Source organism: Mobula hypostoma, chromosome 13 (genome assembly GCF_963921235.1).
Source record: "Mobula hypostoma chromosome 13, sMobHyp1.1, whole genome shotgun sequence".
Classification (NCBI taxonomy): Eukaryota; Metazoa; Chordata; class Chondrichthyes; order Myliobatiformes; family Myliobatidae; genus Mobula; species Mobula hypostoma.
Window position 1 is genome coordinate 40,109,054 of NC_086109.1, and position 22,976 is coordinate 40,132,029.

Sequence of the window (22,976 nt, forward strand, 5' to 3'; positions counted from 1 at the left end):
ACAAAGCCATGCTGACTGTCCCTAATCAATCTCTGTCTACACAAATACTTGTATTTCCAGTCCCATAGAATACCTTCCAGTAACTTTCCCACTGCTGAAGTCCAGCTCACTGACCTATAATTTTCTAGTTTATTCTTTGAGCCTTTCCGAAACAGCAGAACAACATTAGGTCTCTTCCAGTCCTCTGGTTCCTCGCCTGCTGCTAAGGATGATTTAAATATCTTTGCTTTGGCCGCTGCAATTTCTGCACTTATCTCCAACAGGCTCCAAAGGAATACCTTGTCAAGCCCGGGGATTTACCTACCCTGATTTGCGTCAAGACAGCGAAGACCTCCTTGTCTGTAATCTGTGTAGGGTCTATGGCCTCGCTGCTGCTTTGCCTCATTTCTGTAAACTCTGTGTCCATCTCGCAAGTAAATATGGATCTAAGAAATCCATTTACGATCTCTCTCACCTCCCTTGGCTCTACGCATAGGTTGCCATACTGATCTAGCAGAGGAGCAACATTGTCCCTTGTAATCCTTTTGCTCTTAACATATCAGTAGAAGTCCTTCAGATTCTCCCTTCACCTTGTTTGCTAGAGTATCCTCATGCCTTCTTCTGATTTCTTTCATAAGTGCTCGCTAGCATTTCTTATACTCCTCAAGTATCTCATTTGTTCCTACCTGCTATGCATCTCCTGTTTTAATCAGCACCTCAGTATCTCTCGAAAACCAAGGTTTCCTAAACCTGTTATCCTTACCTTTTATTCTGACAGGCACATACAAGCCTTGTCCTCTCAACATTTCACTTTTGAAGGCCTCCCACTTACCAAGTGCACCTTTCCCAGAAGCTGTCTCAATCCACACTTGCCGGATCATTTTTGATACCATCAGAATTGACCTTTCTCCAGCTTAGAATCTCATCCTGAGGACCAGACCTATCCTTTTCCATCATTACCTTGAAACTAATGGCATTATGATCACTAGATCCAAAGTGTTCTCCTACACAAACTCCTGTCACCTGCTCTGTCTCATTCCCTCATTCAAACAAATATTTCTATGTACCGACAAAGGAAACTTTTCTTGAACACATTTGATGAACTCTATCCCATATAGTCCTTTAACAGTAATGGGAGTCCCAGTCAATTTGTGGAAAGTTAAAATCATCTACCATGACAACCTTATGTTTCTTGCAGCAGTCTGCGATCTCTCTACAAATTTGTTCTTCTAAATCCTGAAGGTTGCTACGTGGTCTATAATATAATCCCATTAATGTGGTCATACCTTTCTTATTCCTCTATTCCACAATTAAGCCTCACTAGACAAGTTTTCCTATCTGTTCTGACTGAGCACTGCTGTGACATTTTACCTGACTAGTAATGCTGCCGCCTCTCCCTTTAATCCCTCCCACTCTATCATCTCTAAAACAACAGAGCCCCGGAATACTGAGCTGCCAGTCCTGCCCCTCCTGCAACCAAGACTCATTAATGGATACAATATCATTATTCCACATGTTGATCCATGCCATGAGCTCATCTGTGTACTATTCTTCTTGCATTGAAATATATGCAACTCATAACATCAGAACAATGTGTTCAACCTTTTGCCTCCTGACAATGCCTGAGATCTTAGCAACATCTGTCTTCCCAAACTTTCCACTATCTGCTCTGGCGCTCTGGTTCCCATACTCCTGCAATATATACTCACATTGTAGTATACTAATTTATAATTTTGATTCTGAAAACCTAATATTTAATTTTCTCTTTACACTCAGTTCAGACAGATTATGGTATTCACATACCTGACATCTAATATTCAAATTAGGTACTACATTCCAAATTGTCATGATGGGAGGAGAAAGATTAGTTGGCAGACAGAGAAAAAGATTCAAGAATATGCTTCTACCTGCCTTAGAGCAATGCACCGTCCGCACAGACCCCTGGAAAAGTCTAGCCTAGGACTGCTCAAAGCAGAGATGGGGAATCTTCATTTTGGTGATGAGTACCTCAGATCTGATGATGTCAGAAGCCTTGTGTAAGCAGCGGAAGGGAGCGACCCACCTTACCAAATACCGACCGGTTATACCCCATCAGTGGAAGTGCCAGGGCACCTCACAGCAACCTCATTAGCCACCTAAGAACCGACGAAAACAAAACAGAAACAAGTCATTGTCACTCTGAGAGACTGCAAAAATAGAAGAGCCACAGCAATTAAACGTGTAGCTACTTTTCCTTCCCCCTCAGTAACATTAAAGTGATGTGTTTGCTAGCAACAAACACACTAATGCAGTGATGGATATTGGACCCCAAATGATGTTGCTAAAAGGCAAATATGAATTTGATTTGTAATTTGTATTATGGAATAAGTTATTTATTAGAAATATTACTGAAAGTGAAAGTTCTTGTTCTGTATATGTGTGTCAGGTTCTGTCAGAAGTACCATGCTCTGCTTTGGGCTCTGAAGCTTAGAAAATATGTGTTGACCTTGTAAAGGGACTAATGTGGACTCAACAGATTGAAACTAAACTGAAAACATCAAATTTTTCAGTGCATGTTGTATAAACCTGATGGTATTGGTTGAGTTTAGAAGGTAGAAAGTTACCTTTTGTGCATAATAACAAGATTTGATTGGGAAGATGCTGAGAAAGTCTAGCGAAAGGATGAATACTAGAAATGACTTGATTCAAGCTGATCAACACGAAGGGCAGTAGAAATTGGTAAAGTGTTTCAGCAGAACTTTCCAGGACTGATTTTGATGGAAGTTTTGGTGACGAGTTACTGTCACACCAGTAAACTTGTATCTTACTGCACTGGAGAAAGTACCCTGACGTATGTGGTGCCAATATTCAACTAAGATTTTAGATAGGGTGTATTTCCTCCTGGTCAGGTAGATAGGTGTAAGAGATCCAGTACAGGTAATTACGTGAAGTCAGGAGGCACCTGAGTATTATTCAGAGAACAGCAACACCTGAAACAGCCATGCAAACTAATTCTAGGACTCGCTGAAGGATGTACTAGAAAGGTGTATATTGTCATTTTGATTTTGGTTTTCAGCCAAAAGATAGACAGCCCCATCACTCCCCTGAGGCTATACACAGGAGACTGGATAAAGGGTCCTTTAGGTCTGTGATTATGATGGGTAGGGGAACCAACTTTCTTCCTTGAAGAATCAGGAAGAAAAGACCAGGCACTCTTACCTGGGGATGAGGTGAGCATTCTATATAATGATCTTGTCGAGGCTGGGATTCAGATCCACATGGGGGTGGGAGTGTGACGGTTGGTGTGCTCTTGGGGGAGTAGTACCGAGGGAATGTGCGTAGGTAAGTGCTTATCTTGCAGATCTTGTAGATAAGGGCAGCAGTAGTAAGGTCAAACAGTGCAAGGAGTGTTCAATGCCCAGGGTAACTCCCCTTACAATCCTCTGAGAAGAGCAATGTACAGTGATTGACACTGATGCAGAAATCAGGAATTAATTTATTGGCAGATGTTTCCGTTTTGAGAGCATAAATGCATTTTAATGTAATAATCAGAAAATTGCTTGCTTTAATTTGAAAAACTGTTTTACAGTTCATGGCTCGGTGCTTTCACTTGCATCCACCACATCATCGGTTCATTCCATGGTAAGCCGTGTTTTCATTTTTATAAACTTTGAGGATCGTATTTTAATGGTAGTTTTAAATTTCAGGCTTTGAATATATTGATGGATTTATATTACGGTGGTATGTGTCAGATGATATTTTGTTAATGTGTATTTGAGAATAGATTGCACTTTTATGTTTAGTGTTCTTCCTAATCGATATCCTTTTTAATGTACAATGAAAGTGCTGAAGAGTAGAGTTATTTCGTGGAAGGTATGTTATTCTCCACAAAATCCATATTCTTAATCGCTCTGCCTTCCGTCTAAAGCCAGATCAATTACTTATTGTAGCGACAAGATTTCAGCAACAATACTTACCAGTGCACACATCACTTAGATTTTCTGGATGAGTTTTCTCTCTGAAAATAAAAGTAACGTACTTTGATATTAATGGTTAAAGTTATTAGGGTTCATACAACACTGGAAGCCATTCCATTCAGTGTGTCTGTTCTAAAACTTGCAAAGATATCCCAGACATGGCAGCTGTTGACAACACTGCGCCAGCCAGAATTGGATCACAGAAATGAGCAGAAAAAAATACTCAGAAAGCAAAACCTATTTAAAGAGCAGAGGCAAGAGAAACTACAGCAGCCTGTCCCATTAAAAGCAGGGGAAATAGAGGTTAATTACGTATAAATTAGCTGATTTAGTTAAGTTTCAGTCACACTGTAGTATGGCCACTAAGATGATTTTCAGGATTGATTCTCAATCGCCAAACTGCCTTTCATTATAGAGTTGTAAGTAAATAAAGGTATTCCTAAAACTCCCTAATTTTCTCCTTTTGAACTACTTTTCCAATAGTTTTTTGAGTTATTCTTGAATTTGGGTTTCATTATCCACACCCCTCCTTCCAGGTAGTTCATGAATTTTACATTCTAGTTGTGTCGCTAGAGGCAACTTTGCACTGCCTAATTTATCCAGCACAAGAACTCATTAATTATGACCATCTCCAGCAAATCTCCCCTTAACTGTGACTGTCTGAAGGATAACCATCATATTTGCGTTATACTTCCTCTCAGATAAGGAGATAAATCAAGAAAACTGAGGCAGTGGGTGTGGACAATGCAAATGGTGTAGAAATTCTTCTTGAAGGAACAAACAGTAATGCTAGGCAGAATAGTTTTATTCTGAGCCAATTATCTGAGATTCAGAGGTGTAGAATATTCCTGACTGCTGCTCTCTGCAATTGTGACTTCCAGCGGTAAGGCACTCCAGTTTAGCAATTCAGAGAGTGGACACCATTCACTTTGCCATACTGCAAGCGACTTTCCTACCAGCAAAGAAGAATTTACTAAACCACAAAATGATGCATTCCTATTTTGCAATATATTACTTGTATGAAAAGGATGTTTATTTTTAATTCTAGGAAATGAAACATTGGTAAATCTGGAGGAAGAAAAATAACTAAATTTATTTACCCTGAAGTAACTAAGTGTTTGATTCTGTTTGAATGCACTCTGTGATGCCTTGAATTGTCATAGGGTGGTGGCTGGGAACGGACCCAAGTGCAAGACACAGACACTGAAGGACTAGGGACAGGACTAGGATACAGGATGAGGGCAAGGACATGGACACGAAAACCGGGAACCCTGAACAGGACTGGACAAGAGAGCTAGGAGCCCGGGCTTGGACTCCGAGCCAGAGACTGGACAAGGACCCAGTACCTGGGTCTTGCCTCTGGCTCAGACCCCAGAACTAGCCAAGGACGAGGCTTGGCTGGCAGGCAGAACGAGGCTGGAGTCCTCAGGCTTGAGGCTAGAGACTTGAGGTGAGCCTTGGCAGGGGGCAGGAGGCTGGAGTCTTCAGGCTTGAGGCTAGAGACTTGAGGTGAGGCTTGGCAGGAGGCTGGAGTCTTCAGGCTTGAGGCTAGAGGCTAGAGATGAGGCTTGGCAGGAGGCTAAGGACTTGAGGCGAGGCTTGGCAAGAGGCTGGAGGCTAGAGACTTGAGGCGAGGCTTGGCAGGAGGCTAGAGACGAGGCGAGGCTTGGCAGGAGGCTGGAGGCTGGAGTCTTCAGGCTGGTGCTAGAGGCTAGAGACTTGAGGCGAGGCTTGGCAGGAGGCTAGAGACGAGGCGAGGCTTGGCAGGAGGTAGGAGGCTGGAGTCTTCAGGCTTGAGGCAGGAGGCTAGAGGCTGCTTTTGGGCAGGGCGCTGTACTCCACCCGACGGAGGCAAGGGACAGGAAGGGACAGAACCAACCGTAGGTAACGGCAATACGGCCTGGCATACCCGACAGAGGCAAGGGACAGGAAGGGACAGAACGAACCGTAGGTAACGGCAATACGGCCTGGCTTACCCGATGGAGGCAAGGGACAGGAAGGGACAGAACCAACTGCAGGTAACGGAAAGACAACCTGGCTTACCCGACGGAGGCAAGGGACAGGAAGGGACAGAACCAACTGCAGGTAACAGCAAGATGGCCTGGCTTACCCGACGGAGGCAAGGGACAGGAAGGGAGCTAGGTACGGGGTGGCTCCAGGACAAGACAGCGGGACAAGGCAAGGCTTCAGGCAATGCAAGGCAAGACAGAACTTCAGGTGAGGCGAGAGTTACCGCCAAGTCAAGGCAGGGCTTCAGGCATTGCAAGGCGAAACGAGAACTTCAGGTGAGGTGAGAGTTACCGGCAAGACAAGGCAAGGCTTCAGGCAATGCAAGGTGAAACGAGAACTTCAGGCAAGGCGAGAGTTACCGGCAAGGCTTCAAGCGAGGAAACAGAAGGCAGAGGAAGGGATACAAGGAGTAAGGACAAGAACAATCCAGCAACCACGCCCTGGTCTCTGAAGGTATTTATGCAGCCAGCCCCAACAAGCATCAGCTGCCTCAATTAGAGCTCAACAAGTACAGAAACAGGGTAGACAGGAAAACCTGGAGCAAGGGTCAATGGACCGGACTGTGAACCGGAATACGGACTTCACGGACCAGACCATGGCATGAGTTGGTTTAAAAAATGGTAATCTTTAATTCCATATACTTGTCATAGTCTGAGCAAGAACAGTTCGACTTCTTGGCCTTGGCTTTATTATGGCAATGGATTACCGTGCAAAAATTATCAACATAGGTTTCTAATAAGATGGCAGGGTGTTTGATCGCAGCAGCTTCTGCGGGGTCAACCAGAGGTGTTATTTTCTTTTATAAACATTTTTTTATGATTGAAAGACCCAGCTGGACTTTAAGAACTCAAAGTACTGCAGATCTACTCAATCAGCGAGTTGCTCGTTGATGGAGAAACTGCAGAAGCTGAATTTGGTGCGGATCGTGCTTCTGCCTGCTTCAGAGAGGTGCTGAAGGAGTCAGTGCGAGAAGGCAGTGTGCAGTCGAACAGGAGTTATTGTCTTAGTTGCTTGTGATCACAAGACTGTGTTGGACAGTGTCAGTGTAGAAAGCTGCAAGTCTGATCCACTGATTTATGGACGGGCAGTGGGGGATTTGCGTGGCCTTGGTCATAGTGAGGACAAGGCCTCACACCCTGTTGTCGCCTGTTTATAGCCGCCCAGGAGAGAAGCATCAGAGTCAGTGCACTCCACTGGAGGTGCTGCTGCCCCCCGGTGTTCACTCAGCAGAAGACAAGCTGGATTGTGTTCAACTGTAGACTGCTGCAACATTTATGGACTTGGGGTCTTGAACTATATCTTTTTTTCTTGATGTCTTACAGTATATGTGCTATATGTACCTTGTCCTGTGTGTGACTGTAGGTACTGTGTTTTGCAACGTTATCCCCATAGTAACACTGTTTTGTTTGGCTGTATTCATGTATGGTTGAATGCCGATTAAACTTGAACTTCAGTGAAGAAAAGAGAGAATGACAATAAGTCTAAAGGAGGGGTGCCTTTCATGGAGTCTGGTAAAGTAAATCAGCATTTGCTGTCTTTGTGGAGTATTTCATGTGTGGACATGAAGGATGTTATCTACATTTGCAATGTACATTGAGTGATCATTTAGATTAGATTAGATTAGATTCAACTTTATTGTCATTGTGCCGAGTACAGATACAAAGTCAATGAAATGCATTTAGCATCTGACCAGAAATGCAAAGGATAGTGTTATTTACAAAATAACTGCAAATAAAAAAAGTGCTACAGCACACAAATATAAAAGTACTGAAACAGTACAATACGGATGCAATACTGCTTAGCGCTGTGATGAGAGGTTCAGCAGTGTCACAGCCTCAGGAAAGAAGCTCTTCCTGTGCCTGCTGGTGCGGGAGCGGAGGCTCCTGTAGCACCTACCGGATGGGCTTGGAAAATCAAAAAGGAATTGAGTATTCTTTTTCAGTTTGTCCTTGATTTTTCACACCAATTTAGGAAGGAGTCGTCAACCATTAGAAGTCTGTGTTTTGTATTAATTTATAGGATTGATTTATTTTTGTTACTTTTTGCAGAGTGAAGACAAGGTCCAAGGAGAGGTATGAGTAATTGAATATTTATTGCTTTGTTTAATATGGAGAGGTGACATATATTCACTTGGTTAATTAAAATGATTGATTTAATGTGTGTTTACACTCGAATTAATACATTTCTACTTATAATATGGTGTACCAAGATAATGTAAACTACAAGTTATTTTAGATTTGTAACACTGACATTGTATCAATAACAAAATTAGTAGACTTATAAATTTTTGCTCTGTTTGTGCATGTGAATAGAGGGTAACTTGCATTTAGAATCTTGCATGGTATGTTGTATTTATAGCCCTGTAAATAAGTGGCATTAATAATGAATTCTTTGTTACAGCATATTAGGAAACTACGTAGAGAACTTGAATCTTCACATGACAAGGTTTCTGCACTTACATCACAACTGTCTACAAATGTAGGTTTTTTCTTTTTACTTCCATCATGGTGTTAGGCATAAAACAACACCTTCTTCTATCCATCTGTTTTTAGTTTTCTGTCATAAGTAGCATCATATTGACTAAGCTCTTGAAATAGTGTCCTGCAATGAATATTCTGAGTAGTAGCTGGCCTTTGAAGATTTAAAATTAGACTTGTACATACATAGTGCATTTTTCTATCTCAAGACAGCCGGAGTGCTTCACATGGAATGGAGTTTTTTTCATCTGCATTTATCTCAGTAACTTGAGAAAACCAGCAGCCAATTCTGGCACAAGAATCTCCCACAAACAGGAATGTGGCAATGACCAGATGACCTTCTTTGATGATTTTTTTCTTGTTAAAATTAGTGAGGTCACACTATTAATTAATTTTTTGGATCCAAAACAGCAGCGTGGTGGGGAAACTGCTGGAGTCAGTTATCAAGGATGTGATAACAGCACATTTGGAAAGCGGTGAAATGATCGGACAAAGTCAGCATGGATTTGTGAAAGGAAAATCATGTCTGACGAATCTCATAGAATTTTTTGAGGATGTAACTAGTAGAGTGGATAGGGGAGAACCAGTGGATGTGGTATATTTGGATTTTCAAAAGGCTTTTGACAAGGTCCCACACAGGAGATTAGTGTGCAAACTTAAAGCACATGGTATTGGGGGTAAGGTATTGGTGTGGGTGGAGAATTGGTTAGCAGACAGGAAGCAAAGAGTGGGAATAAACGGGACCTTTTCAGAATGGCAGGCGGTGACTAGTGGGGTACCGCAAGGCTCAGTGCTGGGACCCCAGTTGTTTACAATATATATTAATGACTTGGATGAGGGAATTAAATGCAGCATCTCCAAGTTTGCGGATGACACGAAGCTGGGTGGCAGTGTTAGCAGTGAGGAGGATGCTAAGAGGATGCAGGGTGACTTGGATAGGTTGGGTGAGTGGGCAAACTCATGGCAGATGCAATTTAATGTGGATAAATGTGAAGTTATCCACTTTGGTGGCAAAAATAGGAAAACAGATTATTATCTGAATGGTGGCCGATTAGGAAAAGGGGAGGTGCAACGAGACCTGGGTGTCATTATACACCAGTCATTGAAAGTGGGCATGCAGGTACAGCAGGCGGTGAAAAAGGCGAACGGTATGCTGGCATTTATAGCGAGAGGATTCGAGTACAGGAGCAGGGAGGTACTACTGCAGTTGTACAAGGCCTTGGTGAGACCACACCTGGAGTATTGTGTGCAGTTTTGGTCCCCTAATCTGAGGAAAGACATCCTTGCCATAGAGGGAGTACAAAGAAGGTTCACCAGATTGATTCCTGGGATGGCAGGTCTTTCATATGAAGAAAGACTGGATGAACTGGGCTTGTACTCGTTGGAATTTAGAAGATTGAGGGGGGATCTGATTGAAACGTATAAGATCCTAAAGGGATTGGACAGGCTAGATGCGGGAAGATTGTTCCCGATGTTGGGGAGGTCTAGAACGAGGGGTCACAGTTTGAGGATAGAGGGGAAGCCTTTTAGGACCGAGGTTAGGAAAAACTTCTTCACACAGAGAGTGGTGAATCTGTGGAATTCTCTGCCACAGCAAACTGTTGAGGCCAGTTCATTAGCTATGTTTAAAAGGAAGTTAGATATGGCCCTTGTGGCTACAGGGGTCACGGGGTATGGAGGGAAGGCTGGGTTCTGAGTTGGATGATCAGCCATGATCATAATAAATGGCGGTGCAGGCTCGAAGGGCCGAATGGCCTACTCCTGCACCTATTTTCTATGTTTCTATGTTTCTATATCAGGGAGAGATAGTACATAATTATGAGGGCTGTGGATAAGGTAAATGCAAGCAGGCTTTTCCCACTTAGGTTGGGTGAAATTAAAACTAGAGGTCATAAATAAAGGTGAAAGGTGAAATATTTAAGGGGAACCTAAGGAGGAACTTCTTCACTCAGAGCGTGCTGCGAGTATGAAGTGAGTTGGGGGAACTCAGGAAGTGGTGGAAGCAAGTTCGCTTTCAACATTAGAGAGAAGTACGTGGACAGGATAATTCTGGAGTACTGTGGTCCAGGTGCAGGTCAATGTGACAAGGTAGAATAACAGTTTGGGATGGTCTAGATGGGCCAAAGGGCCTATTTTCATACTGTAGTGCTTCTAAGGCAGGGCACATGGTTTAGGGTCACTTTTGAACAGCTCCTTCTATGAGTGTGTAGCATGGGAGCATAGTACTTAATGCTGTTGCATTACTGCCTCAGAGACCTGTGTTCAATCCTTGACTGGTATGTTCGTGAAATTTGAATGTTTCCCCTTCAATATCTTTGTCAAGCCTTCTGCTTCATCCCACATCCCAAAGATGTGCCAGTAGATTAATGGGTTACTGTAAATTATCCTTTAATGCCGATAAGTGAATCGAAGGAGAGTCTGTTGGGTTTGGGAGAGAATATGTGGTGGGGAATTTTGTCACTGGGACTGACGGGGTGGCTCTGTTGAGAACTGGTATAGACCAGATGGGCCAAATGGCCTTATTTTACATAGTATTGAGCCTAGTGAAACACTTAATACAATCTTTAATGCTGATGTTGCCAGAGTAATGCCTTTAGACCAAGAGGACAGTATGCTATAAACTATGCACTAGCTGACAAAGTGCCACTATTAACAAAACTGGCCACAGGCATCATTCACAATTCTCCAATGGGGTAAATGAACAAAAGCAATATAATACCTACGGCAATCATGTAACAATGTAAAGCCAGCATGAAAAGGATATGATTTAAGTGTGTTGTGATTAAAAGTGAGTTAAATTATCAGATGCATTATACAGACATGGGATGCAGATCGACATCCAGGCTTTAGCCTTGTGCATGGTTGGTGCTTACGGTCTCAATGCTTCAGTGCCTGAAGAGTGGAAACACAAGGCCTTATAGCCATTCATGAAAAAGCATTAACTCTAACTCATTTGATTGCTTTATCAAGTATCTTAATATATGACCTACAACTGAAGGTAGTTCACACGATAAAATGAAAATAACTTTTTTTTTCAGTTTTATTGCTTGCTGGGGCACTAAGTAAATTAATGGCCAGCCTCTAGCCACTAAGCTTGCAAACTTCTTTAAGTCAACAAATAAGGTACTGCAATAAATCCCTGTAACCTACATTCCGACTACTTGGAAATCCCAATGGGTTGGCATCTAGCTCACAAGGTTGTCTGCCGTGCTCCTTTATAGTTGCCCAGCCCTGTACCTCTCTTTGTGAGTTCCTCACCAGGGTGTGGTTCCCACCCTCCCATTAAAGTCAGCTAGTCCTGTAGTAGCTTGAAACATCAACCGTCTATTTCCCTCTTCAGATGCCCGGCCCAGCTCTTAATCCAAGTCACTCCAGTTGCTCATTTCTTTTTCCTTCAGATTCCAGCATCTAAGTCTCTTGTGTCTGAAGCACTTTAAATTTATCTAGCCTCTTCTTATGTGCTTCCTTGGAACTTCCTATGGTCACTGGAAAAACGGTTATTCTGGAGTGTGACATTGAAAGAAAAAGAGAATCAAATGTGTGTTGGAGCATAAATAGAACAGCATCTGATAGTCCAGAGTCTGCTAGTCTGGCACCACCAAAATCCCACGATTGGCATATCTCTTCTCCTCACCTGCCTGTCGCCTCCCCCTGGTGCCCTGCCTTCTTCTCTTTCTCCCATGGTCCACTCTCCTCTCCTATCAAATTCCTTCTTCTCCAGCCCTTTGCCTCTCCCACCCATCTGACTTCACCTATCACTTTCTAATTTGTTCTCCTTCCCCTCCCCCCACCTTTTTATTCTGGCATTTTCTCCTTTTCCTTTCCAATCCTGAAGAAGGGTCTCGGCCCAGAATGTGGACCGTTTATTCATTTACATAGATGCTGCCTTCCGTTCCTTCAACATTTCATATGTGTTACTCTGGATTTCCAGCACCTGCAGAATCTCTCGTGTTTATATTAAAGCACTGTTGCCAACCTTGTGTTCTTGCATCATGGAGGCCAGTCAGACCCCAGCCACTCCAGTTCTTACTTGAGGCACAGTCACTTCAATGTTAAAATTAAGCACCTTTGGTGACATTCCACTAGATATCCCAGGGATGTTGAAACCAATGAGCAAAAGATACTGCCTCAGCCATGCTAAGCAAAATTAATGCACACCAGTAATCAAACTTGTGAGCTGCTGATCTGCAGTTCATACTGTCTTTGTTCATCAAATTAATTTTACCACTTAGCACCTTTACAATATAATAATTATTCAGTTCCTTTAATGTGAGCCTCAGTTGTTATTAAAAACATTAACAAGATAGTTATTAGTTTCTTAGCCTGCCGTTTATTTAGCTCTTACTAACTAGAAATTGAAGGTCACTTTATTAGCCATAATGCATATTCATTTAAAAGCAGTGATAAAAAGCAATCCATCAGAGGACCTTGGTCAAAAGAATGTACAAAATTATTTTAGCTCATTTTTCAACAAAAATTATTAATTTGAGCTGAGCTGAATACTGCTATAATAAGAACATGTATTGTTGTGTAAATGTTCCTGACTTTTGTGATCCAGCCTTAAAAATAGACAAAGTAAAAATAAAAATGTTACATCACTTAACAGTTTCTGTCCTAATTTTCAGGCTCATCTCGTGGCTGCATTTGAGCAGAGTTTGACCAATATGACATCTCGTCTGCAGAGCCTTGCCATGACAGCAGAACAAAAGGTCAGTAAGAGCCACACGTCAATGATTCTAAAATCTAATTGTAGAGCAGGTCTCAATAAATTCTATGTCTGGGGCATTAATTATCAAGGTGAGAACAATGAAACAATAAGAGAGCATTGAGTTCAGTCTAACTAAATTCTACACCAAATCATACGGTTGTCACATGTTGTCAAGTTCTACATGACTAAGGTACATTCTGATCACAGTCAATAACTAATCATGTGTGGAAGAGAATTGAGGAGGAGAAAAAGAAAAGTCAATGGAAAATTGCCATCTGTTCTATCATCTTGGCAGATGGCAGCTAATAGGAGCTGCTGCTTTATCAGGGTGAAAAATGCAGAAGATTCATTACAATAATGATAATATCCTGGAAACTGTGCGAAGATTGCTTTAATGATAGAGAAGCAATATTCTAATATTAGTATGAAGAGAGAGAACTCCATTGGGAAGTGCAGTTTTTTTGAGAAGGAAGTAAGTGAGCCTCTTCAGTAAAATGACAACCAGGAAGTTTCCTATCTCCAGTGTGATTGCAGATTGCAAACCTGACATAGGTGAATGTGCTCTAATCTACAGACCAATATTCCTGTGCTTCTGTATTAATCCCCAGTATTAGACAGAAATGAGAGATGTCACATAACCAGCAGAAAAGAAATCGAGGATTAAAATTAGCTCTTTCCCTTGCCTCTAGATGAAGAAATAATACAAAGTGATTACTATCATCTAGGATAACCATTTCAGTTTTGAAATCAATAAGATGTTTAAGTAAATAAAGTTTGCTTGACAGTTTATTGTTCAGGGTCCAACAGTAAACCCAAAATGTGCCTCTATTAATCTGTTACCATGTACACAAGTATTTTTTTAGATGATGCAAACACATTCCATTGATGGTATAAGGTATTAATTTTCTTTATCCAAAGGATAATCCCTTGACGAATAATACAAAAAAATGTTTACCTTTATGGAAATGTACAGCACAGTAAGTTTCTTCACCAGAGGATGGTAAATTTGTGAAATCTGTGGAGGGAAAAAGAAAGAGTTTGGTGGAGACCAAGTCATTGGGTGTATTTAGGGAAGAAATTGGTTGGTTCTTGACTGGTACAGCAGTTAAGGGTTACAGAGAGAAGGCTGGAGAATGGGGTTAAAGAACAAAATCAACCATGGTTAAATGGTGGTGCAAACTTGATGGCCTAATTCTGTTCCTGTACCTTATGGGAATAGACTCTTTGACCCGCTGAGTCCAAACTGACCACAATTCAATTAACCAAACAACCACAGGTCGTTGGGATGTGGGAAGAAACACATTCACAGGAAAAATGTTCCTGTGAATATTATATTTGCATTCTCTTACAGTAATTGTGTTATTGTCACATTATTCAGACTTGTTACTTTTACAATTATTATACTTTAGGTCTTTTATTAAAGTAGATCTTTTCATACTGTTCTCAGGGGTGCTGACAGTGATATGTTTTGCTAAAGATAAAGTCTGGAGCTTAAATTTTTTGTCTTAAAACAGGACTCAGAATTATTTGACCTGAAAGAAACCATTGACATGTTGCACAAAAAGAATGCAGAAGCACAAGCTGTTATACAGGGAGCCCTGAACAATCCTGATTTAACACCCAAAGGTAACTCCTGTTCTTTTAATTTAAAAATAGCATCATGGATGTTCTGAAGCTTTTGAACAGTGGCTAGCCAAATGTTCTTTGAACACTCAAATTTCTTTAGTTTCATCCATCCCTTACTCATATGTGTATTATTTACAGTAGATTACTCTGATGACTGTGTGACAATTGAACAATTTACCTGATATCCGGACCAAATAAGTTTCAGAGCTAAGTTCAAAGTAAATTTATTATTGAAGTGTGTGTATATATATGCCACCATATTCAACATTGAAATTCATTTTCTTGGGGGCATTCACAGTAGATACAAAGAAACATGCAATGAAAACTACACACAAAAACACACAACCAATGTGCAAAAGATGACAAATTTTGCAGAAATAAAAACAAAATAATAAATAAATAGACAGAAAACAATACTGAAAACATGAGTTGTAGAGTCTTTGAAAGTGATTCCATAGGCTGTGGAATCAGTTCTGTGTTGGGGTGAGTGAAGTTACCATAAAACGTCACTGTATATCACCAGTGCCGTCTTGAATACTGGAGAACAAAGTATTCCGTAACCATGTGTTCAGTGCATGAATGAAGACAAATTTCAGCCTAATTATAAACAAATCAATAATCTGAAGTGCATCTGAAACAAAGAAACCAACAGCTTTCAGTAACAAGCATCTTGAAAGGCAGAAGACAGCAGAAATGTCATTTTCAAGCAAGCGGTTGAAATTCACTAGGTGTAAGAACAATACCATCATTTTAAAAGAGGACAGATATGAGAAATAGAGCTGAACATTGACCGTAAATCACTGGGAAGTTCACAACTATTATGGCATTTATAAGAGACATTGCAAGATACCACACACATATCTTGTAAGCTCCAATATACACAGTATATTTCCTCAGAATTTTCTAGATATTTTACATGCCAAGTTTAGAGATTACAATCTGTCAAAGATTTTTAACCTCGAAATGGAAAGATGATGTTTATTCTTGAAAGTATGAGATCAACTTTTTCCTGTTGCTGTTTGGATTTCAATTTCCATTACTTAGAGTACCAGTGGTGATTTTTTTAAAAAGTTGCACCTACATGATTATAACCTTGGTATTGCTCTTTGACAAAGGGAGAGCAGTTCCCAATCTTAATGTAAGAACCATGTTTTCCATTCGATGTTTTTTTGTTCCATTAGTGCGTACACAAATGTTTACATGTCTGCCATTCGTAAAGGTCATTGTTATTGCACACACCTTTACAATGCATTTAACAATTTTCTTCCTACCTGATTGTCTTTGTCTGTTTAATTGTGTGCTTGCTAATATCAAGGTGGGGGTATTTTGAAGTATTTATAACCTATATACTACTTCGCTGAATTTACCAAAGTTTACCATAAAATTATGCATGAGTGAGAAATATTAGAACTTTATCATAGTAAGAATCTGTTGTATCATCTAGTGGCTGAATAATATTGTGAAATTGTATTGTATTATTTAACAGAATTACGTATAAAGAGGCAGAATTCATCGGACAGTATCTCCAGTCTCAATAGCATTACAAGCCATTCTAGCATTGGGAGTGGTAAGGATGCTGATGCCAAAAAGAAGAAGAAGAAAAGCTGGGTAGGTTATGTTTTCAGCTTGATGAAAGTCAAATGTTGTAAATCAGCACTTTTCCTTTGATACCTTCAATGATACACTTTTGTTTCACTGCAGAGGTGAATTTTAACTATCAGGATTTAAAATAGATCTATCACAGTCAAACAAATCTGTCAAATTGAATGTGATATTGCTGTAAAACCCTTTGTTTCATGTTGTAATTGGGTCTTTATGCATTTTCACCTCCATTTGAAACAAATTCTTGTATCTAAATTCCTCTGTCCATTTTTAGTTCTGTAGAACCAGGTTATAAGTTCCCACCATTAAGACCAACAAAGCTGCAGAGGTAAATCATTTTGCAGTGGAAACAATCGTGTTGAAAATAGGTTACATATTTTTCAGAATGTGACAGCTACAGAAGAGTTAATGAAGAGAGAACCTACCAATCACACTCTCCCAATTGCACTCAGAGTACATTTAGGTTGGGGGTAGAACCACAATTGCTGCAACACTCAGATTCTACAACCAATATACTTCTTAAGTATATTTTAAGTATACAACCAATGATGTCTGATTGGAAGATCACTTTAATTCTTTCACTATAAACAACCTTTAGGAAAGAAATTATATTTTCAATGCCCTTCACATAAAGCCTGACATATGATCAAAAAATCTCAGGATTATAATCTTACTTGCTCTCCTCAATGGAGGCTGTCAGTTTCAGGATCATTCCCACAAAATATTCTTGGCATTTTGTGTTTCAGCTAACACCTTAAGTTACTGTATCTTCCTTTAACTTGTGCTCTGCATGTAGCATTCTGAACCATATTGTCTCTGCATTGATCTCTCATTTATTCTGTTTCATTTTTATGTTTTTGGAGGACTCCATATGATTTCTTCAGGCATTGCTACCTTACGGGTGGAAAATTTAGAGGAGGATTCTTGTTTGTTAGTGTCAATAACTTAAGTTTCAAAATTAATGGGAATGTTGGTGCAAAATGTAAATGTAGCTCCCTGATCTGCTAATCATCAAACAGTGCTAGCTAATAATTCATTATTCTTTAAATTAAGTATACTAATGCTACATAATAAAGCATGTATAATGAAGCCTTTCAATCCAAAACCTTCCTGGATTCTGACCACTGATTTTGAACCCATGATGTGGAAACAAAACTGACAACATGAAGATATTAGCAATACTCTCATCAGAATTCCAAATTACTGAACTAATCACTTCAAGCAAAATGTTATCTAAAAGCTATTATTTTATCTGTGCTTACTTTAAATTATATTTGTTTGGTTAATGTTTCATGAGTGCTTTATTAACCTTGCCATTTACTCTCTTCTTTCTGTTGAACATGAATATATTTCAATTACTTTTTTTAAGATCCTTTACATACCTTTCTTCTGCCTTTTAAGCATGCAGGAGCTTTTTCTAATTCAAGTATTTTGTTGCTATTGCTTAAAGGCTATAAGTCTGATTAAATATGGGTGTTTATTTTAGTATAAAATGTATCGATTAGTATAAGAAGATTGGGAATAAATGCTCTTTAAATCAATCAATCCAATAATATGACGAAACAAATTTTGTAACTATATTTATTAAAGACAACTGCCTGCTACAAAGCTAGAATCTTAAATAGTTCTAGAACAAATCTCTGTTATGAATGGGATTGGAATACATTAATTATATATAGTCCAAATATTCATGTAGTAATTGGTTTATTATTGTCACACGTATCACGACACAATGAAACAATTTGTTTGTATTCCATCCATGCAGATGATTCCAAAACAGAAGTAGATGAAGGTAGTATAAACGGAAAGCCAATAACAAAATGCAGGATGTAGTGTGATAGTTACCATTACAGAGAAAGTATTGGGCAGGTAGAGTTCATTCCAGAGTCTTAGAAACTGCGGTAGGTATATTCAAGCTTTTGTCCAGTGGAGAGGGCATTGTAGGAGAAGAGAGAATGACCATGACAGGAGAGATCTTTGATTAGATTGTCTGCTTTCCCAGGACAGCAGGAAGTGCAGACGGTCAGTAGAGGGGAGGCTTGTTTTCATAATGGACTGAGCGATGTGCGCAACTCTGCACTTTGTTGTTGTCTTGGGCAGAGCAGTTACCATACCAAGCTGTGTTGCTGATGCTTTACTATGACTATTATGTAGCACTACAGTAAGAAAACTGATATCCCTTTGCAGTTATATGTTATATCGGTTTCTTGATGTTACAGTGGACATGCCGTGATTTCCCAAAAATAACGCTATTGCTTCTGTAATGTAAAATGACAAAAAACAACAGTAATTGCCAAGAATAAAATGTCCTAATTTACATTTTAGTTTGTAGCATCCATAACTGAACTAGATCATATTTTATTTCATAGATTAATATGACAGAAGTTATTATAATACTGTCTCGTACTGTATAATGTATAGTCACAGACACTGGGAAACCAGAAAACAAACCTTGCATCAGAATCATCTAAGGGTAAAGAACAGTAGATATGAGCAATGTGAAACAAATCATGGCATGCAGGAGAAACCCAGGTGGCAATGCAGCTCTGAAAACACCCTCAGAGGTTCAACAGCAACTGAAACCTGGAGTTCATAACCACCATACAGTATGCTCACATGTGTCTGTAGGGAACTGGAATCAAAGGAAGAGGAACTGATCACTGCAATAATCTGCCTGAAACCAAAGTTAAACTTTAGAGTTATAGAAAACATCGAGTGCTCCAGTCGTGAAAAGTTGCCACTTAGAAAGTGTGCACCATTAGCCGTTTCACCACTGCATATTAAGAAAGGATATGATTAATACTCTTCAGAAAAAAGAGCTATTGAATATGATTGATACTCTTCAGAAAAAAGAGCTATTATAAATGAGTAAGCATTTTTCAATTGAATTTACATTTATTTCATTATCCAAAAAACTATAGCTGAATTTCTAAGATACCTGGAAAGGTAACAAGTATTGCTTTGTCTTTCCTCCCATGCTGACACTAAACTTTTTTTCAGGTTTATGAGGTAAGTGCTCTCAATATGTAAACCATGTGAGGAAATCATATTTATGCATCCAGTATGGATGAGTGTCATCCACTGACATCCGAATTCATCAGCCCCATTGAGACCCTTAAAGTACTCTTCCCTACTTTTACAGTTCAGCAGTGATGCATGACCTCATGATTTATTAACTCTTGATATTTGTGTTTGGTTGTTTCATTGTAGTCTGTGCTTTGTAACTTTTAATTTATAAAATTTTATTATACTATCCAGTGTCACTTGTTGGGATTGTAAATTACTGATTTAACTCTGCATTTTGAAATATTAAAAGTAAATCTCAAGTGATGCTACTTCACAACAAGTGATTTCAGGATAGATACGAACAATGTATATGAACAAAATTCACTCGTTGTTATCAATGTAAATAGAATGAATTGAATATTTCACTGACGAACTATCTGTTGCCCTCTGTTTGCTGGTTAAGATAATTTCATAAATAGGGCTGTCATGAGTATTTGATTTTGAAAATTTTACTGATTATATTTGAACTAGATTCCTTTTCTGTCAAATGCTTTTTGAACCTGCAACTTTCTGGAACTTCCAAAGCAGTACCTTCAATCTGGTTGAGTACACAGTTACAAAAGTTGTTAGATTAAGACCAAGTGAACAGGTCAATGATGAAAACACGAATGTTTGTACTATGAAGTATGAGATGGTAATGACTACAAAATGTTTGAATTTCAAAAATCTTAATGCATTACTAAAATTAGTGAATTATTTTACGTAAGTGATCACTGTAACCTGCACATTTTCATTAAAAGTGATTTAAAAAAAATACTTTATGGGGTATCTCCCATAACATTTTTCCTGAATATAACTGAAGATGAGTAAATTTTATGCAAAAAATGTCAAATTTTAAAATATTACAGAGGTGGGAGTGGTGTTTGTGAAAGTGATGAACGTTGGAAGAATAATCAAGTCAAGAAGACGTGATGGGAATGGTAGGGTAGGTACGGGGAAGTTGGTGAGATTGGTAAAGCTTAAAACTGCCAAAAGCTAGATTTTTACGAGAAAATTCCTGCAGTGTGTTGCAGATGGAGGTAAAAACCACCAGCAGCAGCCAGGCACCACACTGGAGTCATTGGATAGTTAATCCAATCTATTCAGCAAGCTGCTCAAACTGAGATTTGGAAATAAATCCTGACTATGAATATTTGTCAGGCTATTTGGCAAGTGAGAGATTCGCATCATTTGCTGCTAACCTAGGAATTCAGTCATCCTAAAATCACAGGCCAGAATGTCATAATCTTTAATAACCAAAGTCTGGATGGCTTTCAACTACTGGCACCTCACGATGATTGGAAATATTGAAGGTGACCTAGACATGGACTCCAAGCTTGTTCAAGGTTGGATCTGAGCTCCTCAGTATACCCTGACATGGCACCCATACTTTTTTGCAGTCATGCCTTTGCACCAAATGCTTGTTTGTGCATGGCCAAAAGCCTTCATCTGTGGATCTCCCCGTTCACAGTCCTCACCAGGCCCCCTGCAATCTGTCCCTTGGTGAGCTGACAAATAGATTACTCTGTCTGGAACCATGGGGTAAGGCCTATGTAGGGTGAACAGTGAAGTGTAGAAACGCAGTAGTCATGGTGGGTGTCAGGCAGATGTCTTGAAAAATTTCCATCAGTCCCCCTCTGATCTCCCAGATACCAGGGTAAAGGGCATAACTGAGAGGGTAGGAATATTCTGCTCATGCAGGAAAGGGAATTAATTACTTGGTTTCAATTGCATGGGAAGAAAGAGATAAGGAGTCCTAGGGGCAGATTGTAAGGAATTAGAAGAGAGTTTGAGAAAGAGATCCTTTAACAGGGTGGTGGCTAAGGGAAGACCAGATAAAACTTTATAAGATTTTGAGGGATGTGGATAAAGTACATTGTGGGTGTAATTTGCGGGTTGAAAGTTTAATACTTAGGAGCATTCTTTCAAGGTGAGAAGGGGATAAGGGCAATGAAGATGTGCAGGGGAAGTCGCATTGGTGACTGGAATGTGCTGCCCAGAGTGGTAGTGAAGGCAATATAATAGAAGTTTTTAAGAGGCTCTTACGTGAATGTACAAAGTATGGATGAATATGGATATTCAATCCAATTTCTAAGCATATGTTATCCTGGGTAAAAGGCGTTCTGGAATGATAGCGAAGGAAGAAGGTGAGGAGATTGGGATGTGCAGTATTAATATATTAATAAAGAAGAAGATTCTAGTGAGCAGGTATCTAGGAAAATTATGAAACAATATAGGTACATTAAACCACTGGGAGTACTCTGTAGCTTGTCACACAATGGGAAAGATGCAGAGAAACAGGTTTCCAAGGAAATTGCAGACTAGTACAGGAACTGAAAAACAGTGGCTTCTACTATTCTACCATAGATTAGAAGAATGAAAATACAAGCTGCAGAGAGGAGTTTTTGAATTTGTCTTCTTAGCTATTTAAGAAGGATATAGAATATTCAGAGTTCTTAATTGGCCAGGGCATCAAAGGGTATGGGGCGAAGGCAGGAGAATGGGGATGACTGGAAGAATTGGATCAGCCCATGATTGAATGGTGGAGCAGACTCGATGGACCAAATGACCTACCTCTGCTCCTATATCTTATGGTCTTAAACACAATATTTGGAGATGGGATGAGAACAGTGACATGAGAATAGATCTAGCCTGGGTAAATTGGATTTGAAGACTGGTAGACAAACCTGTAATATTGGCCACCCCTAGGTAATGAATGGTCTCCATTTTTACAGGCATCTATAAATTGATTTTGTCTATAAGTTAGAAATGCACAAAAATCACTTCATATGGAACCAATATCTCCACAGTATTACAGTGAATGGCATCTGCTGCACGCAAGGCTGATAAGAAAGTACAATTATGAAAAGTGGAGAAAAAGAGGAATCTAGTTCTGCCATTTCAAAGTAACTTGATCATATGTTGCATGCACTATTTTGAGATTCATTGTTGCAGGCATTCACAGCAAAATAAAGAAATACATTAGAATTTATGGAACACTATACCTAGCATTGACTGACAAACATCCAATGTGAAAAAGAGGACAAATCATGCAAACATTAAATTTTAAAAAGTAAGTAAATAATATTGAGTTGTACAGACCTTGAAAATGAGTCTATAGGCAGTGGAATCAGTTCAGCATTGAGGTGAGTGAAGTTATCCACGCTGGTTCGGGAGCCTGATTGTTGAAGGATATTAACTGCTCCTGACCCTGATGGTGTGGAACTGAAGTCTCCTGTACCTCCCGCCTGATAGTGGTAGTGAGAAGAGAGCATGGCCTGGATGATGGGGTCCTTGAAGATGGATGCTGCTTGTAAATGTGCTCAATGATGGGGACGGCTTTTCCTGTGACGGGAAGTCCAATATAAACTGGAAGAGGAAAAAAAGAGTTTGAGAAAATAAACAGTAAACATAAAAGAGAATTCAAACATCTTCTACAGAGAAGTAAACATAGTAGGAACTGTGAGTCTCAAAATACTAAACAGAAAGCAGAAAGTCATAGTGAACAGTTTTTTTAAAAAGATGGGGCAATAGTCAAAAAATAATGAATAGCACTGTTCCTTGAAGGTTACT

At 39.7% G+C, this 22,976-nt stretch overlaps 1 protein-coding gene across 7 annotated transcripts in view; it reads left to right on the plus strand.

Moving 5' to 3' along the window:
- The window catches only part of LOC134355549 (neuron navigator 1-like), a 664,756-nt gene that overhangs the window by 560,420 nt on the left and 81,360 nt on the right, over window positions 1-22,976 (plus strand). For all 7 annotated transcript variants that reach the window (XM_063065565.1, XM_063065568.1, XM_063065567.1 and 4 more), the window contains 6 exons: window positions 3,548-3,600; window positions 7,994-8,017; window positions 8,346-8,423; window positions 13,048-13,131; window positions 14,645-14,756; window positions 16,243-16,364. In XM_063065565.1, coding sequence (XP_062921635.1) covers window positions 3,548-3,600; window positions 7,994-8,017; window positions 8,346-8,423; window positions 13,048-13,131; window positions 14,645-14,756; window positions 16,243-16,364 — 473 coding nt within the window. The remainder of the gene's footprint in view (window positions 1-3,547; window positions 3,601-7,993; window positions 8,018-8,345; window positions 8,424-13,047; window positions 13,132-14,644; window positions 14,757-16,242; window positions 16,365-22,976) is intronic.